The following is an 18937-nucleotide window of genomic DNA, read 5'->3' as shown; positions in this document are numbered from 1 at the left end:
AGAGAGAGACTATAGGACATTATAGGCTCTGCGCGAGATGGAATATGCCAACTGCGTTTCTCACCTTTGACCTAGTTTCATAACCAAATTTAATCGTCTCTGGAATGTCTGGTATAAAACTATGAAAATGCAATATGAAATTGATCTAGGTATGAATGCCAGTTTATTTCTTCAGCAAGATAGATTTTCATTTCCATTTTAGTTAAAAAAAAAAAAAAAAAAAAAAAGTTAAAAAGTTAAAAAAAAAAAAAAAAAGTTTCTAGGAGACTCTAAGAGAACACTCAACAATACTTCTACATTATGCAAACATACCATGAAAAATATAGGAGAATCAAATTCATAATTTATTTGTTAATTTATTTCTTTATTTAGAAATAAACTAATGAATGAAACTTTTGAATGCTCAACAATAAAGGAAGTCAAGGTACCTGCCTAATTGTAGTGTTTTTTTGTTTTTTTGTTTTTTTTTTTCTTATCTGCAGTTTACAGATTTTAGGGGGAATCAGCTGAGCAGCTGCATAAAACTGCAGCAGAATTAGGCAACATGAATGCGTAAAAAAGAATTGTCCCTTGCGGACTTTTGTCGCCAGCAGGAAGGGGTGACTGCGTGGACTCTGCACCTCTTTATCCCCCAAAAAAAGAAGAAGAAGAAAAAAAAAACAATCATTTGAACTTACATCACAGTCACTGTTAATTATATAAGTGACAACATGCAATGACATGTGAAGCACATGGAAAGACAATGCTCCTCCCTTGCCCGCCGGTTGTCCTGTATATATTGATGCTGAGCCTCCTCCCTGATACCTCCTGTCTCATCCACATCACTGTCTCGCTTTAGATTTGACACAGAGCCCGGACCTCAACACTAGAATGGGGAAGACTCACGTGGAGAACACAGATAACAAAGAAAAGAAGACTGTGTTTAGCTTAGTAAATGTAAAAGACACATGGACGCGCAGAGTCGGGAAGAAAGTGAACAGGAACACAGCGGGCTGTGTGTCTGCTGCCAAAATGTGAGTAGAAAAAAAGTGTCAGTACTCTGAATTTGTGGAGCAAAAGCAAATGTAAGCGTACGATGCACTGGCGAACTTTTGAACTTTTGGGCCACACTGCAGGGCAAAGTTTCTGGAAAACACAGATGGGCTGTGTTTCTGCTTCATTTGTTTCACTTAAAATGTATTGATCTTGTCTGAAATAATAAATATACAATGTAGGGAGAGGCAAAAAACCCAGTGGGCTTATGAGAAGCCCTCACTTAAAAGCTGCTAACATTATAAAGGATTAGAGAAAACAGGCAATTAACATACAGCATATGATAGAAACAACATATAACAACATGATGATGCTGATGATGATCTTGTCATAATTTTACAGTCATTTAAATTTCGGCAGAACTTCATTTTAGGGTACACTTATCAACCATTAATTAGTTGTTTTTTAGTGTAACTGTCAGTAACTTATTAGGCTTGTATTAGTTATTATTAGCTCCTCATTTGCATGCCCTACTTCACACACTGTAAACTATATAATTAATACTTATGAAATAGACAGACAGATAGATAGATAGATAGATAGATCGGTAACCTTTATTTAGTCTTGAGTCATTGAGGTTGCCCTTATTTACAATGACATCAAGTTAATAATATCACAATAAATGACAGTAAGACAGCATGCATACATAAATAAAGAAAAACAGGCTATATAATCAATTAAAACAATTGCAACTTGAAACATGGTAATTCAGGATCGTGCTTTTAAAGTAAAAACATTTGGATCATGCCTCAGGGTGTGGTGGAATTTCTTCCAGGTGCTTGGGGCGCAAGAACTAAAAGCTAACTTTCCCAGTTCAAAATAAACACAGGGAACTAATTGCTACACAGTAGTCACACCTGAAATTAACCCTTTATGTAATTTCCTCAGTAAGGGGCTGGTAAGGAAAGTTTTAGGACGTTACACGAACCTACTTTAGATTGGGGGCCAAATTCTGGGTAATAATGAGCTATTTGTGGTTAACTGGATATAATTACCATCTGTACTTCTGTGTTTAGTTAGACACAACTAAAGATGATTAATTAAGGCTTATAGCTGTTCTTGTTCTTAGCACAGGAATACAGAATAGTTATTTTTGTGTAATTTGTCCCTTACCAGCCCAAATTGAGCAAATCATATAAAGGGTTTAAGTCATAACTTAACTCACAATGTAACTTGCATACCTTCTGTTAGCAGTGAGTAGAATAAGGCATGCAAAATGAGGAGCTAATAAGTAGTTAATAATTATTAATACAGAACTAATAAAGTACCAATGCTCACACAAATAAATAACTAATTAATGGCTAGTAAGTGTACCCTAAAATAAAGCGTTACTAAAATCTTTGTCAAAATTAAAAAAAAATAAGCGCCTGATTTCCAGATCACATGATTCCCACTGTAATTCAGTGGAATCTGTCTCTATCAGAGATGATTTACTGAATGCTGATTGATTTACTGAATGCTTGCCCCACCTATGGGCAAAGACAGTCAGTGTTAAACTAATCATAGTGTGATTAGAGGGTGACGCCTGACTTCGTCATCAGGCATCACCCTCTAATCACACAGCAGTAACTTTTAGACTGCAGGTCCTGTCAACATGGCAACCTTAGATTTGTGAAACTCACACTGTTGATTCAACACAGTAGCGCTTCACACTGCCTAACGCTAATCACTTTTATTGACTTTCTCATCAAAACTGTCTATGCCATGAATAAGCTGGCATTTTGTCTAAACTAGACTCAAACCAAAATAGGATTAAAATAACACATTAGACCCTATTAGAACCCATTAGACCAAACTCGGGTTCTAAATTGTTCTTACACTAGGCCTGAACCAACTGGAATAGGATTAAAATAACATATTAGACCCTATTAGGCCACCATTTGACCAATCTTAGGCCTAAATAATTGTTAAACTAGGTCCAAACCAGTCCAAAACTAAACCATTAACCATTTTGGAATAGGATTAAAATGATACATTCTCAACATAACCTGGCCCTAACCTGAACCAAACTCAGACTTAAAACAAACAAACAAAAAACTATCACTCTATATACATCAGGAATTGCCACGTAATTCAAAAATGTGGATGATGCAGTTCTGCAAGGCTGGAACTAGGCTAAAGGTGTGTCTTACTCTCTTCTATTGTAGGCTTATTTAGGAGAACTCAACAATGGTAATGTCTGCTCCCACAATTAGTGCAAGTAGCCCTGTGTTTCACAAGCTGCAGTATCTGAGATATTGCAGCTTGCACTTTTTTTTTTTTTGGCCTGTTAGTGGCACTGTTGTGGATCAGTCAGTTTCATTTTGTACATGCAAGATATCAGTGTAAAACCACATTATTCCCCAAAGGTTAATCCAGTTTGATCCAGCAGTGCGATGGCGATGGCACCATGGTGGGCTAATCAGGTTTATATTTAAAATACCAGAACCCAGAGTCCCCACTTAGGAGATTTGGTATGAAAAGTGAATCAGTTCTTCCTTGCCCCATGATCAACCTTTCCACAAAGTTCCAATGGTGTTGGGTGAATCCATTCGAAAATTAATTGCATTTTTACGTGAAACTACACCCACTGCCACACCCCACTTTGGTTAATGTGTGAAACGTGAATGCAAATACAAAAGCAATTGGAAAAACTGCCTTTTCAAGCGTCCCATATGTGCTGTGACATGGGGCCAAGGAGGTTACATTACAGTGAAACCTGTTACTGCCTTGCTTGGCTGTACCTCTCGTCCACATAAATATTCATTTTGAACATATAAAACACATGTATTTCATTTCAATATTGCATATTTGTTTTTGCTCATCTGTGACTGGCAATACAAATTTGAGACATGGTGCAAAATATGTGAGGCAAATTATTTGGGAACAAAAAATTGTGAAGTAACCAGCGCAAAAGTTTTGAGGCTTCTAGGACAAAGTATCCCTACATTCTTGCTCAAAAATTTTCCCATTGTATGATCATCTATGGTAGCCATGCAACAATAATCAGTATTTTTATAATGTGTCTTGTATGTTGCAGCTACGAGAGCATCACAGAGCAGGGCACCTCCTGGACTGTGGTGAGCCCAATCGTCTTCACCTACAAGGTAACTGAGACCCAGGGCCTGCTGGACCCCAGCAATGACACACTGCTCCTGGGCCACATCACCAACCCTCAGCAGCTAGAAGAGATTAAAAAACAAAGCAAGCCCCTCAAGCGCTTTGTGGTCATTGACCAGGAGGTCTACAAAATCTATGGCTCCAAGGTGACTGAATATATGGTTGCCCACAATGTCGTGTACCGGATCTTGCCTCTGCCGACCACTGAGGAAAACAAATCCATGGAATTGGTCATGACTATCCTAGAGGAGGTCCAAAAGTTCTCCCTGGATCGGCGCACAGAACCCATCATTGCCATTGGAGGAGGGGTGTGCCTGGACATAGTGGGCCTGGCTGCCTCACTCTACAGAAGACGCACCCCTTACATCAGGGTCCCCACCACCCTGCTCTCTTACATTGATGCCAGTGTTGGGGCAAAGACGGGGGTCAACTTTGCCAACTGTAAGAACAAGCTGGGTACCTACATTCCACCCGTAGCTGCTTTCCTCGACCGCTCCTTCCTGCAAACCCTTCCTCGGCGACACATCTCCAATGGGCTGGCAGAAATGTTGAAGGTATTTTAGTCAACGCACTTGCTGACTCAGAGATAAAATGATATCCACTCAGTGTATCAAATGCATTTTTCTTTATCTTTTTTTTTTTAAAACTGCTCCATGAACTTTTCTATGCGTTTTACCCGATTTTCTGCAGATGGCCTTGATGAAACACAGAGGGCTCTTTGAACTACTTGAAACACATGGCGAGTTCCTGTTGGAGAGTAGGTTCCAGTGTGACGACAGCATTTATGGGTGCAAAGGCTTTGAAGCTGCATCACTCTCAACCCGTATAGCCATTGAGACCATGCTGGAAGAGCTCGCCCCTAACCTTTGGGAAGATAACTTAAACAGACTCGTGGACTTCGGCCACCTTATCAGCCCAGAGCTGGAAATGGTAACTGATCCCTCATAGCAAATGTACCTAAAAACTCATATGGGAGACATGTTTTAGACATGAAATTGGTATATCAGAAATCAGTCAGTTACAATGAAACACCAACATATGTAAACAAGCATCAAACTCCATTTCTGTGTTAAAACCACTTTAATATATTTTTTAAAACTATATCTCTCTACAAATAATCCAAGTTTAGTTTTGCAGAGACCGTGTGAGGCATCAGGTTTTTCTCACATTTATTCATAGTAATGATGTAGCTCTGCCACACTTCGATGGTATGCATGGTATGGCAAAAATCCTCACACTCTCTCTTTTTGTCTTTTCCACGCAGAAAGTTCTCCCGTCTCTGCTGCACGGTGAGGCAGTGAACATTGACATGTCTTTCATGGTGTATGTGTCCTGTGAGAGAGGTCTGCTGACAGACGAGGAGAAGCTGAGGATCATCAGGTGTATGGTTGGCTTAAAGCTGCCTGTCTGGCACGCAGACTGCACTATGGAGCTGATACAGCACTCCCTCCTTGAAAGGCTGAAGCACTCCGGTGGCCTGGTCAGAATGCCTCTGCCTGTCGGCCTCGGACAAGCAGGTAAAGAACCACATGAGCTACTCCTGCTGCTAAGTGCTATTTGGCTTCACATGAACTAAAATCCATTTTAGTTTTGATGCCATAATATGCACCCTATTTAATGATTACTTCTGCCTCCCAGGAAAGAATGTAAGACAGTTCAAGTTATAAGAAATGAATCGATGGATGAAGTAATGGCTAATAGATATTTGTCATAACTTATTCTTAGCAAGTTAAATGCCAAACATTTTCAAATAATTATTTTAGTGCTCAGACTATTTATTTGGCATAGTTGATATAATTGGTGATATAATTTCACATCCCCATTTCCAGTTGTTCCTCAAGGTATTGTGCCATCAAGATGCTTTGTTGTGATCGCTTGTCATAAATAGGTTGTCACAAAATTAAATCTCGGACACCAGAAACCCAGAAAATCTGAAAAATTACCTTAAAATTGAGCAGCCGAAGTCCTTGAAGGGTCCTGATTTGAATGATAGTTGGCCAGCGTGTATATGACAGCTAATGCGGGTTCTCTATTTGCTCTCCTCTCTCTTTTCTCACAGAAATATTCAATGATACATCTGATGAAGTGCTGCACAGAGCGTACAAGAAATGGTGTGACGAGCTGAGGGAGTCTTCAGAAATCATTAGTGACCCTTAATCTGGAGATGTCATCGGCAGCACAGGTTTACTGTGGATGGTTATGGGAATATTTTTTTACAATTTTGGAGGGAATGCAACATTTAGCAACAACTGCTGACACAAAAAAGAAAAAAAAAATCTTTGTACTGTACATTTGTCTTTAAGCACGTTAGTATTGTTAGAGTTCATTGCTAAAACCAGGGCCTTCTAGTGGCAAGCTTATGATGAATGTTAACAATGTTAACACTATGCTATTTTTTGTAAAGGACAAATTAAGTCACTTTTTGCATAACCAACAAAAATATAAAAAATATAATGTGTCTCTAATTTGGAGAGTAATGTTTACAACACGTCTTCAGTGATCTAAGAGCAAATTATTCTTAAGTAAGGCAAAGTAAGTACTGCAGAACACATAAGTGATCATAAAATATCGAGGGTGGGTAGAAATATATGTTGACAATGTAATGATTAAGTTTTTTTAGTCGGGTCAACTTTGCTGACACAGAGATAAAATCATGTCCACTTACTTTAGCAAATACATTTTTTTTACTTTTCAGTATCTATTTTGGCTTTCAAAGCTCACTGCTCTGTCGGCCACTAGCTTTCAGCACCTGTTCAGTTTTCAGCTGCTCACTGATGGATGATAGTGCAATGAATGCTGGAAATTTACCTCGAGCACATTCTGTGAGCGTTGTCTTGTCAGGGAAAGAGGTAAAGTAAAGTCAGGGCTGAGCAGTGTCAATATTCTCTGACAGAAAGCGCCTGCAGCGAATGTCACACCTGCTTGCAACGAGTGAGGGACTGACATTATGAAATATTTTAGCTATGAACAAAAAGCTTTGTTCTTACACAAAAAACAAACGACAAAGCAGTATTATTATTATGATTATTATTATTATTATTATTATTAACATTATCGCAATGTGATATAATAATGTTTTCCTACATGTTTCTTTTGTGTCACAGCTCCAATGAGATAGCTTATTTGTGCTATTGGAGAGATGTGACTTTATGATTCATGTCACTTATATGAATCATAAAGGCTGCGCCAAAGGCCAGTGTAGGGGGGGAAATAAGTTTTATCATTGCTGTAGCAATCCTACACTGCTCCTGCACGGGTGTTTAGTACATCTTTAAGGCAAAGATTGTATTTCTGTTTTTTGTTTTTCATAGTGTTTTCACTGGTTGATTGATATATGCAAGTAATGAAAATGGCAATTGTAAAAAAAAAAAAAAAAAAAAAATTGCAGGTGATGTCATTTAAGCTGTTTTTCCCTCCCTTGGAATGACTCTTGATAATGAAAAAATAAAATTTTAATGTTTGGAACTTGTGTGTGGTACTGTAAAGAAATACTGTATGTATGTATGTATGTATGATGTACATGTTTAAGAATAATACATTTTAATATTTTACAATATAATTAAGTTGAGCAGATACATGTCATTAACCAGCGCTACAATCATTCGATTCCTTGTTCAGTCTCACAACAGTCTCACAAACAGTCCAACAGTAAGCAATGTGAAAAAAGTCATCTGGCAAAAGAAGCAGATCAGTAGCTCTGCCTCAGTTTTTTTTTCTTTTTTCTTTTTTAACACAACACTAAAAGGCTTCTCTTGAGAAAAAAAAAACAGACTATATACAATATCTCAGCATCTCAAGTGTTTTCTTTTGCAGTATTGCCCAGAGATATCTGCTTAACAAAAGTGTCGCAAAAAGTGTTTGGTTTCAACCGGTTTGTTCAGCCATTAACTGCTGATACACCAACTGCCTCTAAACAAACATGGCCATGGTCACAAGCTCTTTTTTTTTTTTTTTTTTTTTTCAAGGAAGGGCCCCCACTGTGTATTTGCACCGTTTACATACCTCTGAGTTGTACAGTATGTAAAGGTGCAATCAGTAACTGCTGAACAGCTAACACAGGGATAAATGAATCAGGTGCAAAGGTTGCTGTGAGTTTGTATGAGCAAGCTAATTCATTTGATTTTTTCATTACATTTTAGTTTACTCATTGTAATTGGCCCATAACACTGTATCATATCAGGGATCCTTTAACTTTTATAGCTGAGGACCCAAACTGAGCAAAACTAGTCTCAGCCGAGGGCTCAGGCTCATGAAAGCAAACTTTTGCGGGCGGATTTAAAACAGACCTGTTGCATTTTGGAGTTTAATGCTGCAGTGCAGGTGCAGCCCTGGTTGGTCATTAACCCTTTCTTTCTATTTGTGTATTTGCCTATGTGTTTTGCTTTCTTGTAAAGACTACTATGGAACCGTAGTAAGTTAAAATTCTGACATCTGAAATCAAAATTAAAGTTAGCAATTTTTTTTTAAAATTTTAATTTAAAGTAAAAGAAACTCAAATATATAGTATAGATAGTGGGCCATAATAAATAAGAAAATTCATCAGAGAGAATAAAAAATCTTTGTGAAATATAAATAAGAAAAACAACAATCTATTATTTTATTATATTATGTTTTTCAGCTTGGAACCTTTGCTTAGGGTGTAGTGAGATTTGCTATTATTATTTTTTTATAGATCAAACAAAGGATCGGGGCTAAAAAATGATTTTAATTTAAATATATTTCTAAGTAAATACTACTTAACTATATGCCATACTGATAACATTGTAAATATCAGTTAACAATTTGTACACATTTCACGTATGATATCCCTTTGGCCTAGGATAGTTCGGTCTGTATTTGCAAACATGACCAGCTCTGTTTAAAGGTTACCCAAATCAGGACTTCGCCATGTTATGATGAACAAGATGAAGAGACTGGATATACTGACTGCAGAATGAAGACATGCTGCACTTTTTCTGACTTTTCTGAAGATGAATACTGAATGTTGCGTATGATAATGGACAGCGAAAAACCAAACTGTCTCAGGTCTTAACATAACTGGAGGCTAAAATCGAGCAGTAAATGGGCAGCAGTGGGGAAAAAACTTGGTACCAAGAAAACAATAATAATAATAAAAAAAATGTTCCTATACCAATGTTCCTATATCCACTTAGTCGTGCAGATACCTTTAAATGCAAGCTTGCAAGTCACTTTATGACAGTTGCCTCATTGATAGGAGTGCTACAGATAGAAACGGTAAACGTGGCCTCTGGCTGATGCTAACAACCGTGCTCTCGCTCCTCCATGCTAGAGCTGGAGCTGCGGCGGCTGCTGTTGTTGGAGGCTTGAGGGGACACCGAGGACAGCAGGGGGTCATTGGAGGAGATCGGCGACATGGTGTTGTCCCTTCCCAGTTCCTTCATTTTACAGGTCTTGGAGTTACTGTAAGGTCCAGGCTCGCCGGTGTCTGAGGGGATCTGATCAAAGGTGATGGTGCCGTTGTTGAGGTCCAGTGTGGTTGGAGGGGACATGTCAGCAGCCGAGGTGTGCTGGTAGAGCTCTGTGGGGCAGTCACCAAGGACAGGCTCCTGTTTGATGGCTCGAGCCATCAACTCTGAGGTGCACACAGGCGGGGACGACACCACTGCAAGACCATGAGCCCGCGCCTGCATCTCCAGCTCCTGGACCAACAAACACAAACCAAAAACAATGTACAAAATATCTTCAAGTAAAGCTGTTTGATTGAAAAGGAAGAATAAGCAAAAATGTAGAAATCCAGCCTTTTCAGTAGCCTGCATTTTTCCTGAGTTTTGTTGCTAGGCAATGAATCATTCTGCACCCAGAGTTCAACAATCATAAATGGAGAAATCAATTGCAGGAGAAGCAGAGATACAAAGTTCTCTTCTAATAATAATTATGATAATAATTTACCAAATTTCCCCTTGGGGATCAATTCTGATTCTGACAATGGTAACCACAATATTGATTTATCATTTATTAATTTCTGGTTCATTAGATAGGGGCCGATACAATAAACAGCTATCCGATGCAAGTATCACAGTGTTTGTAACAGATGCTAATTTGCAACACCCATCCCTAAAAGGGTTTTTTGTAAAAAATAAGAGATTAAAATGAAAACAAAAAAAGAATAGAAGATAAACCAATTAAGCCAAGATATAACAAAACACACATTTAGGAGTAACAGAAAATTAGAAAACGACATAGACCAGAATTCACTGCAGGGGCTCGAAGCACACTCTTTCTCAGCCGGGAATACTAAAACTGCTCTTACTACTGCTACTGCTCGCGCCATCTACATGCATGTATAGACTTAACCTACAGTGGAATGGAACAAGTTCAGGCACATTCTGTTACTTAGTCAAAGATATCCAGTGGAATGTAAAGAGAAGTTGAGGGCAGAATGAGGGAAAGTGGGCATGTTGCAGGTTGTCGACACATAATATTATAGGCTACTGATTACACAAGTGTGCATTTTACCGGTAACCATTCTCTCTTACTTTTTACTGTAACTGTAAGTACAAACACTGAATCTAACTACGCCAGCACAATAATATTTCCAGTCATCTTTCTCATGTCTGTTGTCATGTCACTGTGCACAGTCAGCTGTTGGGATCGCCATTGCGCCTGATTTCTCTTGCAGCCTCAGAGTGACCGACCTGTATACGAAGCATCAGGTGGCGGTTGGCGTGCTCCAGCCTCCTCTGTCTGCACTCCACCTCCTTGGCTCTCTGCTGCTCCCGCTGCAGCTTCCTGATGTAGTCCACTGAGGCTTTCAGAATGGTGCCCTTATTCCAGCGCATGTCCCTAGGGTATACAGGGGACAAGAGTCTGTAGTCAGAGTCAGCTGAGCAGCTGACCATGACAGCAAAGGATTCTTAAAATGCCCTCAGAGCAAATGCACCATTAAATTTTAGGGATTTTAGGAAAAACGTTGCGAGGAAAATACTAAAAATAGAGTGAATGAATAAATGATTGAATGAATGAACTAGTGAATGAAAGACTAAATGAGTAATTAGATAAATAGAGAGACAAATGCATAGACAGATGGATAGATGGATGTATTCATGCATAAGAAACAACACACTTACGGATCATTTGACTTAGGAATTAAGGTGCCCAGTTCTTTGATGCGATCATTGATATTGAACCGCCGCCTTCGTTCAACTGAAAAATTGCAAATATAAAAGAGAATATGGTTATTGCAATATAATTATAATATGCAATATAATAAACCACAGACTTTCAGATAAGTAAAGTTAAACGTGATTTTAAAAAAAGAAATAATTGGGCAGAATTTGAATTTGAATTTTACAGCCCTTAACGGCACACATTTCTGGCTTCAGGTGGTTTAAAATTCAAGCACAGAAAGGAAAAGAGCAGTGCACACCATGTACCGATGAGGTGCCAGCCCACCAGTGTGTTAGCACTGGAGAAGGAGGGCGCCAATGCACCCTGTAGCTCAGACGTGTAATTAAAAAGCACAGACGTTTTGACAGAGAGCTGCCATCTTCACGTTCAATACCGGCTCGGCTTGATGCCAGCAGTTACGAGCACGTGGCGCAGGTGTAAACAGTTTGCATAATGAAGCACATACACGTGATCAGAAAGGCAATCCAACAGGAACACAATGAAAATCTCACAATTAGACACAGCTACATTGTTTAAAAAAAAAAAAAAAATGAAAAGAGCATAAGCTTAACTTTGATAATATCAACATGCTTAAAGATCAAATGCAGTGATATTAGAATATACTTGACCAATAAAGCATTGAAGAACATGCTTATTGGTTGCTTCATGGTTTAAAATTCAAGAGCAAAAAGATACTGTACATGTGCAACAAAACACAGTATTTGTGTGAAATGATGTGTTTAACAGAATAAGCTTTCAAAATATTTTACTGTAAGCGACAATTAAGCTTTGCCAGTGTTTCAGCAATAATTAAAACATGCATGTTCGTCTTTTCATCTGACGTTAGTGCCATCAAGAAATTTTGGAATGATATGGGAAAGATGACTTGTCAACCTACGCAAACTCTGGCAACACCATACAACTATTTTGGTAAACATAAACGCCCACTAGGGGGTTAAGATGTACAAATTATATTTCTGAAGACTCACTTAGGTTGTGGTTGTCCTTTTTCTGCCTCTCTTTAGCAAGGGCTCGAACTTCAGCCTCTGTGAAGCAAAGTGGAGTTTGGATGTCAATGTTTAAAAAAAAAAAAAAAAAAAACACAAATTTGATTAAACAGGTAATCATGCTCAACACTTAAAAAAATCTATAAAATATATAGATTTGCATGCAAATATTTTTTAATGTAAGCATATCGACCAAAAATGGTGCAAATGGGTAGGAAAATGATGCAAATAAATAAAAAAAAGTTCTGTGTATTGCAGTTGGATATTCCAAATAGCTCACAATTATTATCATTACCATGTTCCATATTGTGTGCAATTTTTTAAAAATATATACACAAAACACTCTGTAAACAAACTTTGAATATTAGATGGAAAATGTATGATGTAAAGTATGAGAAAAATACATTTCTTTGTTTGCTTTGTTTGCTTTGCTTACCTACTGGAAAGCCTTCTGGCCTTTGGTAGTTTTCATACTGACCACAGGATCCAGGCTTGTCCAGTACGTGCATCATGCCAGGAGCTGGGGTAACTATTTGGCAAATAATTCATTTAATAGTATCTTGTGCATTACAAAATTACACACAATATCGACAGGTTACACTTTTTGTTATAAGGAAAATTGCACAAGTTAAGATAATAATCAACATAGTGCCAGCATCAGTCCGTGGTTAAATAACATTTTCAGTATTTCCAAGTGTTTATTTTAACCTGATTAGAGTAGCAAATGTGAGGGGTGTAAATCAAAGGAGGTAAAGAGACATCAATCACAGGAATGTGTGTTAACATAACTTGCACATGCTATCGTGTCATTGGCTTTGCGTATAACACTGATTGCCTTGTCCTGTGTGGAAAACCCTACCAAAATGGCACACAAGTAGGTACTGACATGTATAACATTATTCATCATAGGTATGCATGAAAAGATTTTTCTCAGTAGGTTACCTGTGTATTCCCTTTTAATGTTAGGTAGATTTGAAGGACAGGAGTTGCTGATGGCGAGGCCTGGAGGTGGGAGTCCTTGGTTGCCGTACATGTCCAGAAGGTTACCAGACACAGGCAGCTATAGGGGGGAGAAGTCGTTTAATGAGTGTCATAGAAGTGTGTGGTGAAAATGGTTTGAATGAAACTCAGATGCATGGGTACTGAAAAAGAATTATTTATAAACTTTCTCATACAGCATGCCCTCTTAAAGTTGCAAAGACATTTGTAGCCAATAACTCTTTTCTTTTTTAGAGTAGAGTGTCTCGGCAAATTACCGTGTTTGGAATTTGGAGTCCCGGGTCCATAAGTCCAAGAATATCTTCATTGTAACTCGACTCCAAGCTGATAATATCGTCGATGACATCATCCATCTGGAACGCAAAATGCGGAGCATTCAGTTTCAAGCCTGACATACCTCCAGTTTTTGAATCTATTTCATCAAGGTTTACTAAGGGAAGCCCCGCAGTGTTTGGTGCTCAACAGGCCTACTGCACCTCTTTCTCACAGTTGGAGCTGAGGGTGAGCAGGGCCATGGGGCTGTTGGGAGCGCTGCTGCCCGGGCCGGGGGGCATGCCGTGCTCCGGGGGCTGGCTGGGGCATTGGCTACCCGCTTTACCCCCCAGGGTGGTGGACAGGTACTGCCTCACCTGTTGCCGCTGAGCCTGCTGGATGTGGTACTTAGTGGGGTTCTCCAGGTGGGACTGCACCTGTATGGGCGATAAGGAAAGCATGCAAAGATGCACCAAAGTGATTTCAGTGCCAATAAATTCTGATTATATTGTAATAGGTGATATTTTATCCACTTATCCAATGATCAATGTGTTTTTTGTACAGCAGATGCTAATAATACCTTAAGGCAACAAGGTTTTAATCCTCTGATCGAATGCCAGCTAATACATAACAGAAAAAAGTGATTGAAAAATGTTTAAGAAAAGAGGCATTTAAATCTTGAATTTGTAGACTCTGTTAAACTTTTAGACATACTGAATCAACAACAAAAAAAAAATGTCATTTGTAAATTTGGCAATACAAGTTAAAATCTGTAAATTGACAGAAACTGTCCATTCACGTTTTAATGATTTTGGTGGCAATTTATTCTGAAAATGACTAAAGGGAATCAAGCTGTTCTACTGCGTTGTAGGAATCTAATGTTACAAATTTCAGTTTTATGCAGATAATCATTAGTCTGGAAAACATTTCAAAAGCAGCTTTCAGCAGCCCACTCTGATGACAGACTTGTCTCAGTAGATGTGTGTTTTTTCCCATTACCTTTGAGCTGCATAAATCTGTTTAAACACCACTGTTTCACCTTCAATATAACGATGATGGGGAAAAGGACCAATCTTAAAGGTGCAGTCCAGTCATGTTTAGTTGAAATTAAATCTCTACTCGCAGGGGACGCTGTGTAGCAGTGTGGCTCTGTCAAATGAGCAATGGTCACTTTACATTCACACAGAAGCTAATGCAGCGGTATCAAATCCATTTCTGTTCTATTCATATTTCCATGTTACTGCCTCATATCCCATGAGTATCAGCCTTGAAATCGTTGCAGACTGTTTAATCTGAGTTTACATTTGTGTAGACTCAGATTAAACAGTTTTGACTACATCACTACTCCTCTCAAATGACAGCATAAACATTAACACCAGTACAACTGCATGAAAAATTGATCCATTAATATCCAGTCCATTTCAGTCCAAATGCCTATCCAAGATTGTCATGGAGAATGAAATTGAAGAAAATATAATATGTAGTATAGTGATTCATCTCACCTGATAATGGCTGTATTCAAGCATCTCCAACATTTTAAATGTATATTAACTGGTAAAAAATAATCTACATATAGAAGATAATCCCTTTGTCTGCTTAGTCTATAGAGTGGACATCAAGCTAGCATGTGCAAATGAGAGAGGAGTCACTAGTCCCAGTTAATTTATCAAGGGCTTAAGGCTCATTAGTTATGCAAGTTAAGAGATAGGAGGAGGACAGAGACTCATCCTCCCACTCTTGTGTTGTTCCAGCTAAATTATGAATTTATGTCTTTATAGAGTTCATTTGACGTCACCATCCCTGTCTCACAAAGACTCTTTCTGCTGGTTGGCCGGTAGTCTGCGAACTAAAACTTGCTTAAGGCTAACTAACGTTTCATCTTTAGTTCTGCTCGTCGAGTATAAAACATTATTTGTTCTGAGCACCGTGGATACAATTGACACCACTGTTCTTTTACAAACCAAGCATCTGAAAATCCAAATGTACGGGGTGTTTACCAATCCACCACCTATTTTTTGGACATGCAGTTTGCAGGGTTAATTATGATTAACCCTCAGTCGCTATGCGATGAAATTAACAAGAGGAAATTAGGTTTGAGTCCAAGGAGGAAGTACTTTTAATCTTCAGGGTTACAATAAATAAATAAATAAATAAATAAAGATGATGATGATGATAAATATACAGATATGAGTTTTGCTTACCCATAGTCACCTTACTTTGTTGGATTAAATATTTGATATGATTCTCTGAATTCTGTAAGCAGAGCAGAGTGATGCCTCTTCCAAAATTTAGATGTCGCTCAGGCAAGCAACATTATGCATGGCTATTTTCAAAGAAATCTTTTTTTTTTTTTTTTTTTTTTTTTTTTTAAAGGGTGCTTAATTAAAGACATTTAATACTTAAAACTTACAAATTAAAACTAAATTAAAACTTTAATAATAAATAAATTCTGGCCATTATTTCAATAAATTCACAACTTAATTTTCCAATTCAGATCGATCTAATGGCACGCCACAGGCAAGATATTTATGTTGTTAATGCAACATAATCTTGCATTAACTTTCCCTTTACGATGACAGCACACTCACCATATATTTTCTCCACCCTGAAGGCTATGCTCTTCCCGCAAGGCATCTTGTTCTCCGCTCCCTTGTTTAAAATGACTTATAGATGTTTATTAGGATGCTGTCTGAGTTTTTTTTATTTTTTTTTTACTGCACATTTAGTGTTTGTTTGTCATGTACATGCTTACACATATACACACCCATCCCTGATACCAGCACAACATTTCCCCCATACTCCTTGCAAATATGGATCTTTAATTTGTTGTGTTACTGTTTTATGGTTTAGATCAGGTAGAGCAGCACCACTAGCACATCTTCCCCTGCCTGCTCCCCGATTCTGGCATGGTTCAGGTCCTTGATGCAGTTGCAGCTTGCAGCAAGCATCCTTTTTCGGTGCAGTGGACAACATACAGAGGTTGGGTGAATGCAGTGTTTTTTGCTTATCTGGTCCCTTGCATGAGAGATGCCAAATGCCTGTGGGACTACATGATATCATGGAGCAGGACTGGTTTGGAAACATGAAGCATTTCCATCTGCTGCTCCAAAACATCCTTTGTTGGACTTTATTGGTGTGGTCATGGTATTACACTCGGGCGTAATATGTGAATAAAATGGAGAACACACCCTCTTGTTAGAAGTGAAAGAAGCCTTTCCATTTAATTTCAGGCATTTCACTGACTATCCACATCAACAAGTGATCAATGGCTTGCTCAAGGACATTTTGAAGACACATGGCTGTCGATGGATCTAACCTGTGATGTTTCTCTCCGGGCTTTGATCCGCCCCTCTTCTCCCAGTATCATACACTCAGGAGTCCACTTTATCAGGTACAATCTCATGCAGTTCAATACAACAACTCTGCCATAAATTCTACCTTTTAAGAAAGTTTATAATGTTCAGTTTTTGTTGATGTTGTTGAGAATGTGTAAACTTAATTCTGTGTTTATTATTGAGGTTGTAGGTGTTTCTAATTTTTTGTCCTCCCTATTTATATACATTATGGGGGACAGAATAGTAGAAACAGCTCTCAATAAAATGCAGTGCAGGACAACAGCAGCCCTAACTATGAGCTCAAAGCCAAACATAACTGAATGAACTCCTCTATTACTGTGACAAAAAAAAAAAAAAAGCTGAGCATTATAGGCAGCAAAAAACGAAACTGGCAGAACAGCTGGATTGGATTGGATTAGATTGTGCAGGTGGCCCTAATAAAGTGGCCTCTGAGTGTGTATCATATATCATAACAGATACTCTTGCTGTGTGATGTTATTACACCAGGATGTTTATCATTTGCAGGTGCATCTGCAGTCGAAATACGGTCCACATCAATATAAATTCTGAACTTGGAGTTACAAGTTTCTGTCTGGGTGGAGTGCAGCACTGAGACACTGAGCATGAATATGGATAACTCAGTTTTGATTGAAATGTCAGATATTAATTCAGAACTCCAAGCTCACAAAATAAAGTAGTAAATATGTAAAAGTAGTACACTACAGCCTAAAATGTCATGTTTTTTTTTTTTTTTTTTTAACATATTAGATATTACTCATCAACCTTTTTAAAAGAGCTCCTCTTTTCGAGGCAAGAGAAGATTTATTTAACAAAAACGGACAAACCAAACCATATGACCAGTCATTTCAATCATAGAGTTAAATATTTACAAGCACAGTGGGTCAGTGTGTCTGTTCAGGAGTGCAAAAGGTTTACTGTCAAAAATTTGTGCTCATTTTGTATTTGATACGTCCTTGATGAGAAGTGTATATACTACATTGTGTGGATGCAATGTCCTTTTGGCAACAAGTTACTGAAGACAAAAACAAAGAAATACAGACATAAATAAATGAAATGAAAATAAAAACTGAGTCAATTGTAAATTCTCCTCCCAGATCCTGGAGCCACCTTGGAACAAGAATTTATTCCAAGTCCCTCAATAACATATGAGCAACATATAAGCTAAATGGTGATGTGGGGAAAAAAGTCTTATATATTTTTAGAGATAACATCAACACGTCATACCATTTTCCAGTTTGTGTGCAGTGGTGAAATGTTAAACATATTACCATAACATCATTGCACACTTACAATAATTCCCTATTATAGAAGGACCGAGATCAGGGTATATAGCATATATTTTGCTCCTGGGATACTGAGGCATTAAGTATGCATTTCCTGATCAATAAGTCAATGAGAGCATAAGCACTACTAATTAAAAGACAATGTGATGTTTTAAATCTACTGAGAAAACGAGCACACAAAATAGCAAAAGTGAATGCATTTTAAGTTAAAGTTCATTTTCAGAATCTTTCGTGTCGATGAAGAGCAACTATCCCCAGAAGGGAAGAAGACTCATGCAGCAAGTTATTTATTGGGATCCTCATGTGAGACGAAGCAATATCAATGGTTTAGCTAACTAATGAAAAGGTCTGCCAACCGTCTCGTGTAGCACCACTGCAAAACAGAGCATGGCGTCTTTGTTTGCACTATTGGAAACTGACTAGGAGATGGAGAGGTGAACACAAAAGCAGGGGAAGTGCCCCTTGGCTCGACAGAGTCTTCATCGATAACCCAAAGAAAGCATTCTTTGTGCTCCCATAGTAGAGCGTTTCTTTGTCTGTCCTCCACACTGTGGCATTTTCCTTCAGCCAAACCTTTGGGTTAAGAGGCAGCCATTAAGAGGAGCTGTATTTCTCTGCTCCCTACAGCAACTCTAGCTCTGTCTTTATTCATAGACTCTTTGTGAGGCCGAGGTTTATCACCTTCCCAAGGAGAGCACATGGGTCTGTTTTAGACTTATGCCTTAAGGACTAATAACATTTCAAGAGATCGTCATCACTCCTTGACCCTTGAAAAGAAACA

The 18937-nt window shown here is 38.3% G+C and overlaps 2 protein-coding genes across 5 annotated transcripts; one reads left to right on the top strand and one right to left on the bottom strand.

Moving 5' to 3' along the window:
- The first annotated feature begins 870 nt into the window (after nucleotides 1–870).
- On the top strand, nucleotides 871–6338 carry eevs (2-epi-5-epi-valiolone synthase). The gene is made up of 5 exons (XM_030052321.1): nucleotides 871–1013; nucleotides 4052–4685; nucleotides 4822–5061; nucleotides 5396–5648; nucleotides 6191–6338. Exons 1-5 carry the CDS (start codon nucleotides 871–873, stop codon nucleotides 6286–6288), a joined length of 1368 nt encoding a protein of 455 aa, XP_029908181.1. The 3' UTR covers nucleotides 6289–6338.
- A 3051-nt stretch (nucleotides 6339–9389) lies between these two features.
- Nucleotides 9390–15052, bottom strand: mitfa (melanocyte inducing transcription factor a). 4 transcript variants are annotated; one of them, XM_030051781.1, is made up of 9 exons: nucleotides 15020–15052; nucleotides 13742–13954; nucleotides 13523–13618; nucleotides 13209–13326; nucleotides 12703–12795; nucleotides 12249–12305; nucleotides 11220–11295; nucleotides 10788–10935; nucleotides 9390–9791 (listed from the first exon to the last, which is right to left on the bottom strand). In XM_030051781.1, the coding sequence occupies exons 1-9, from the start codon at nucleotides 15050–15052 to the stop codon at nucleotides 9390–9392; spliced, it is 1236 nt and encodes a 411-aa protein (XP_029907641.1). The 4 variants fall into 4 exon arrangements, with proteins under 4 accessions (XP_029907641.1, XP_029907642.1, XP_029907643.1 ...); XM_030051782.1 differs by having other exon boundaries at nucleotides 12703–12786; XM_030051783.1 differs by lacking the exon at nucleotides 12703–12795.
- Nucleotides 15053–18937: the final 3885 nt, after the last annotated feature.

Source organism: Myripristis murdjan, chromosome 5 (assembly GCF_902150065.1).
Source record: "Myripristis murdjan chromosome 5, fMyrMur1.1, whole genome shotgun sequence".
Lineage (NCBI taxonomy): Eukaryota > Metazoa > Chordata > Actinopteri > Holocentriformes > Holocentridae > Myripristis > Myripristis murdjan.
Note: the sequence above shows the minus strand (reverse complement) of the source record. Positions and strands in the feature narration are given on the sequence as shown.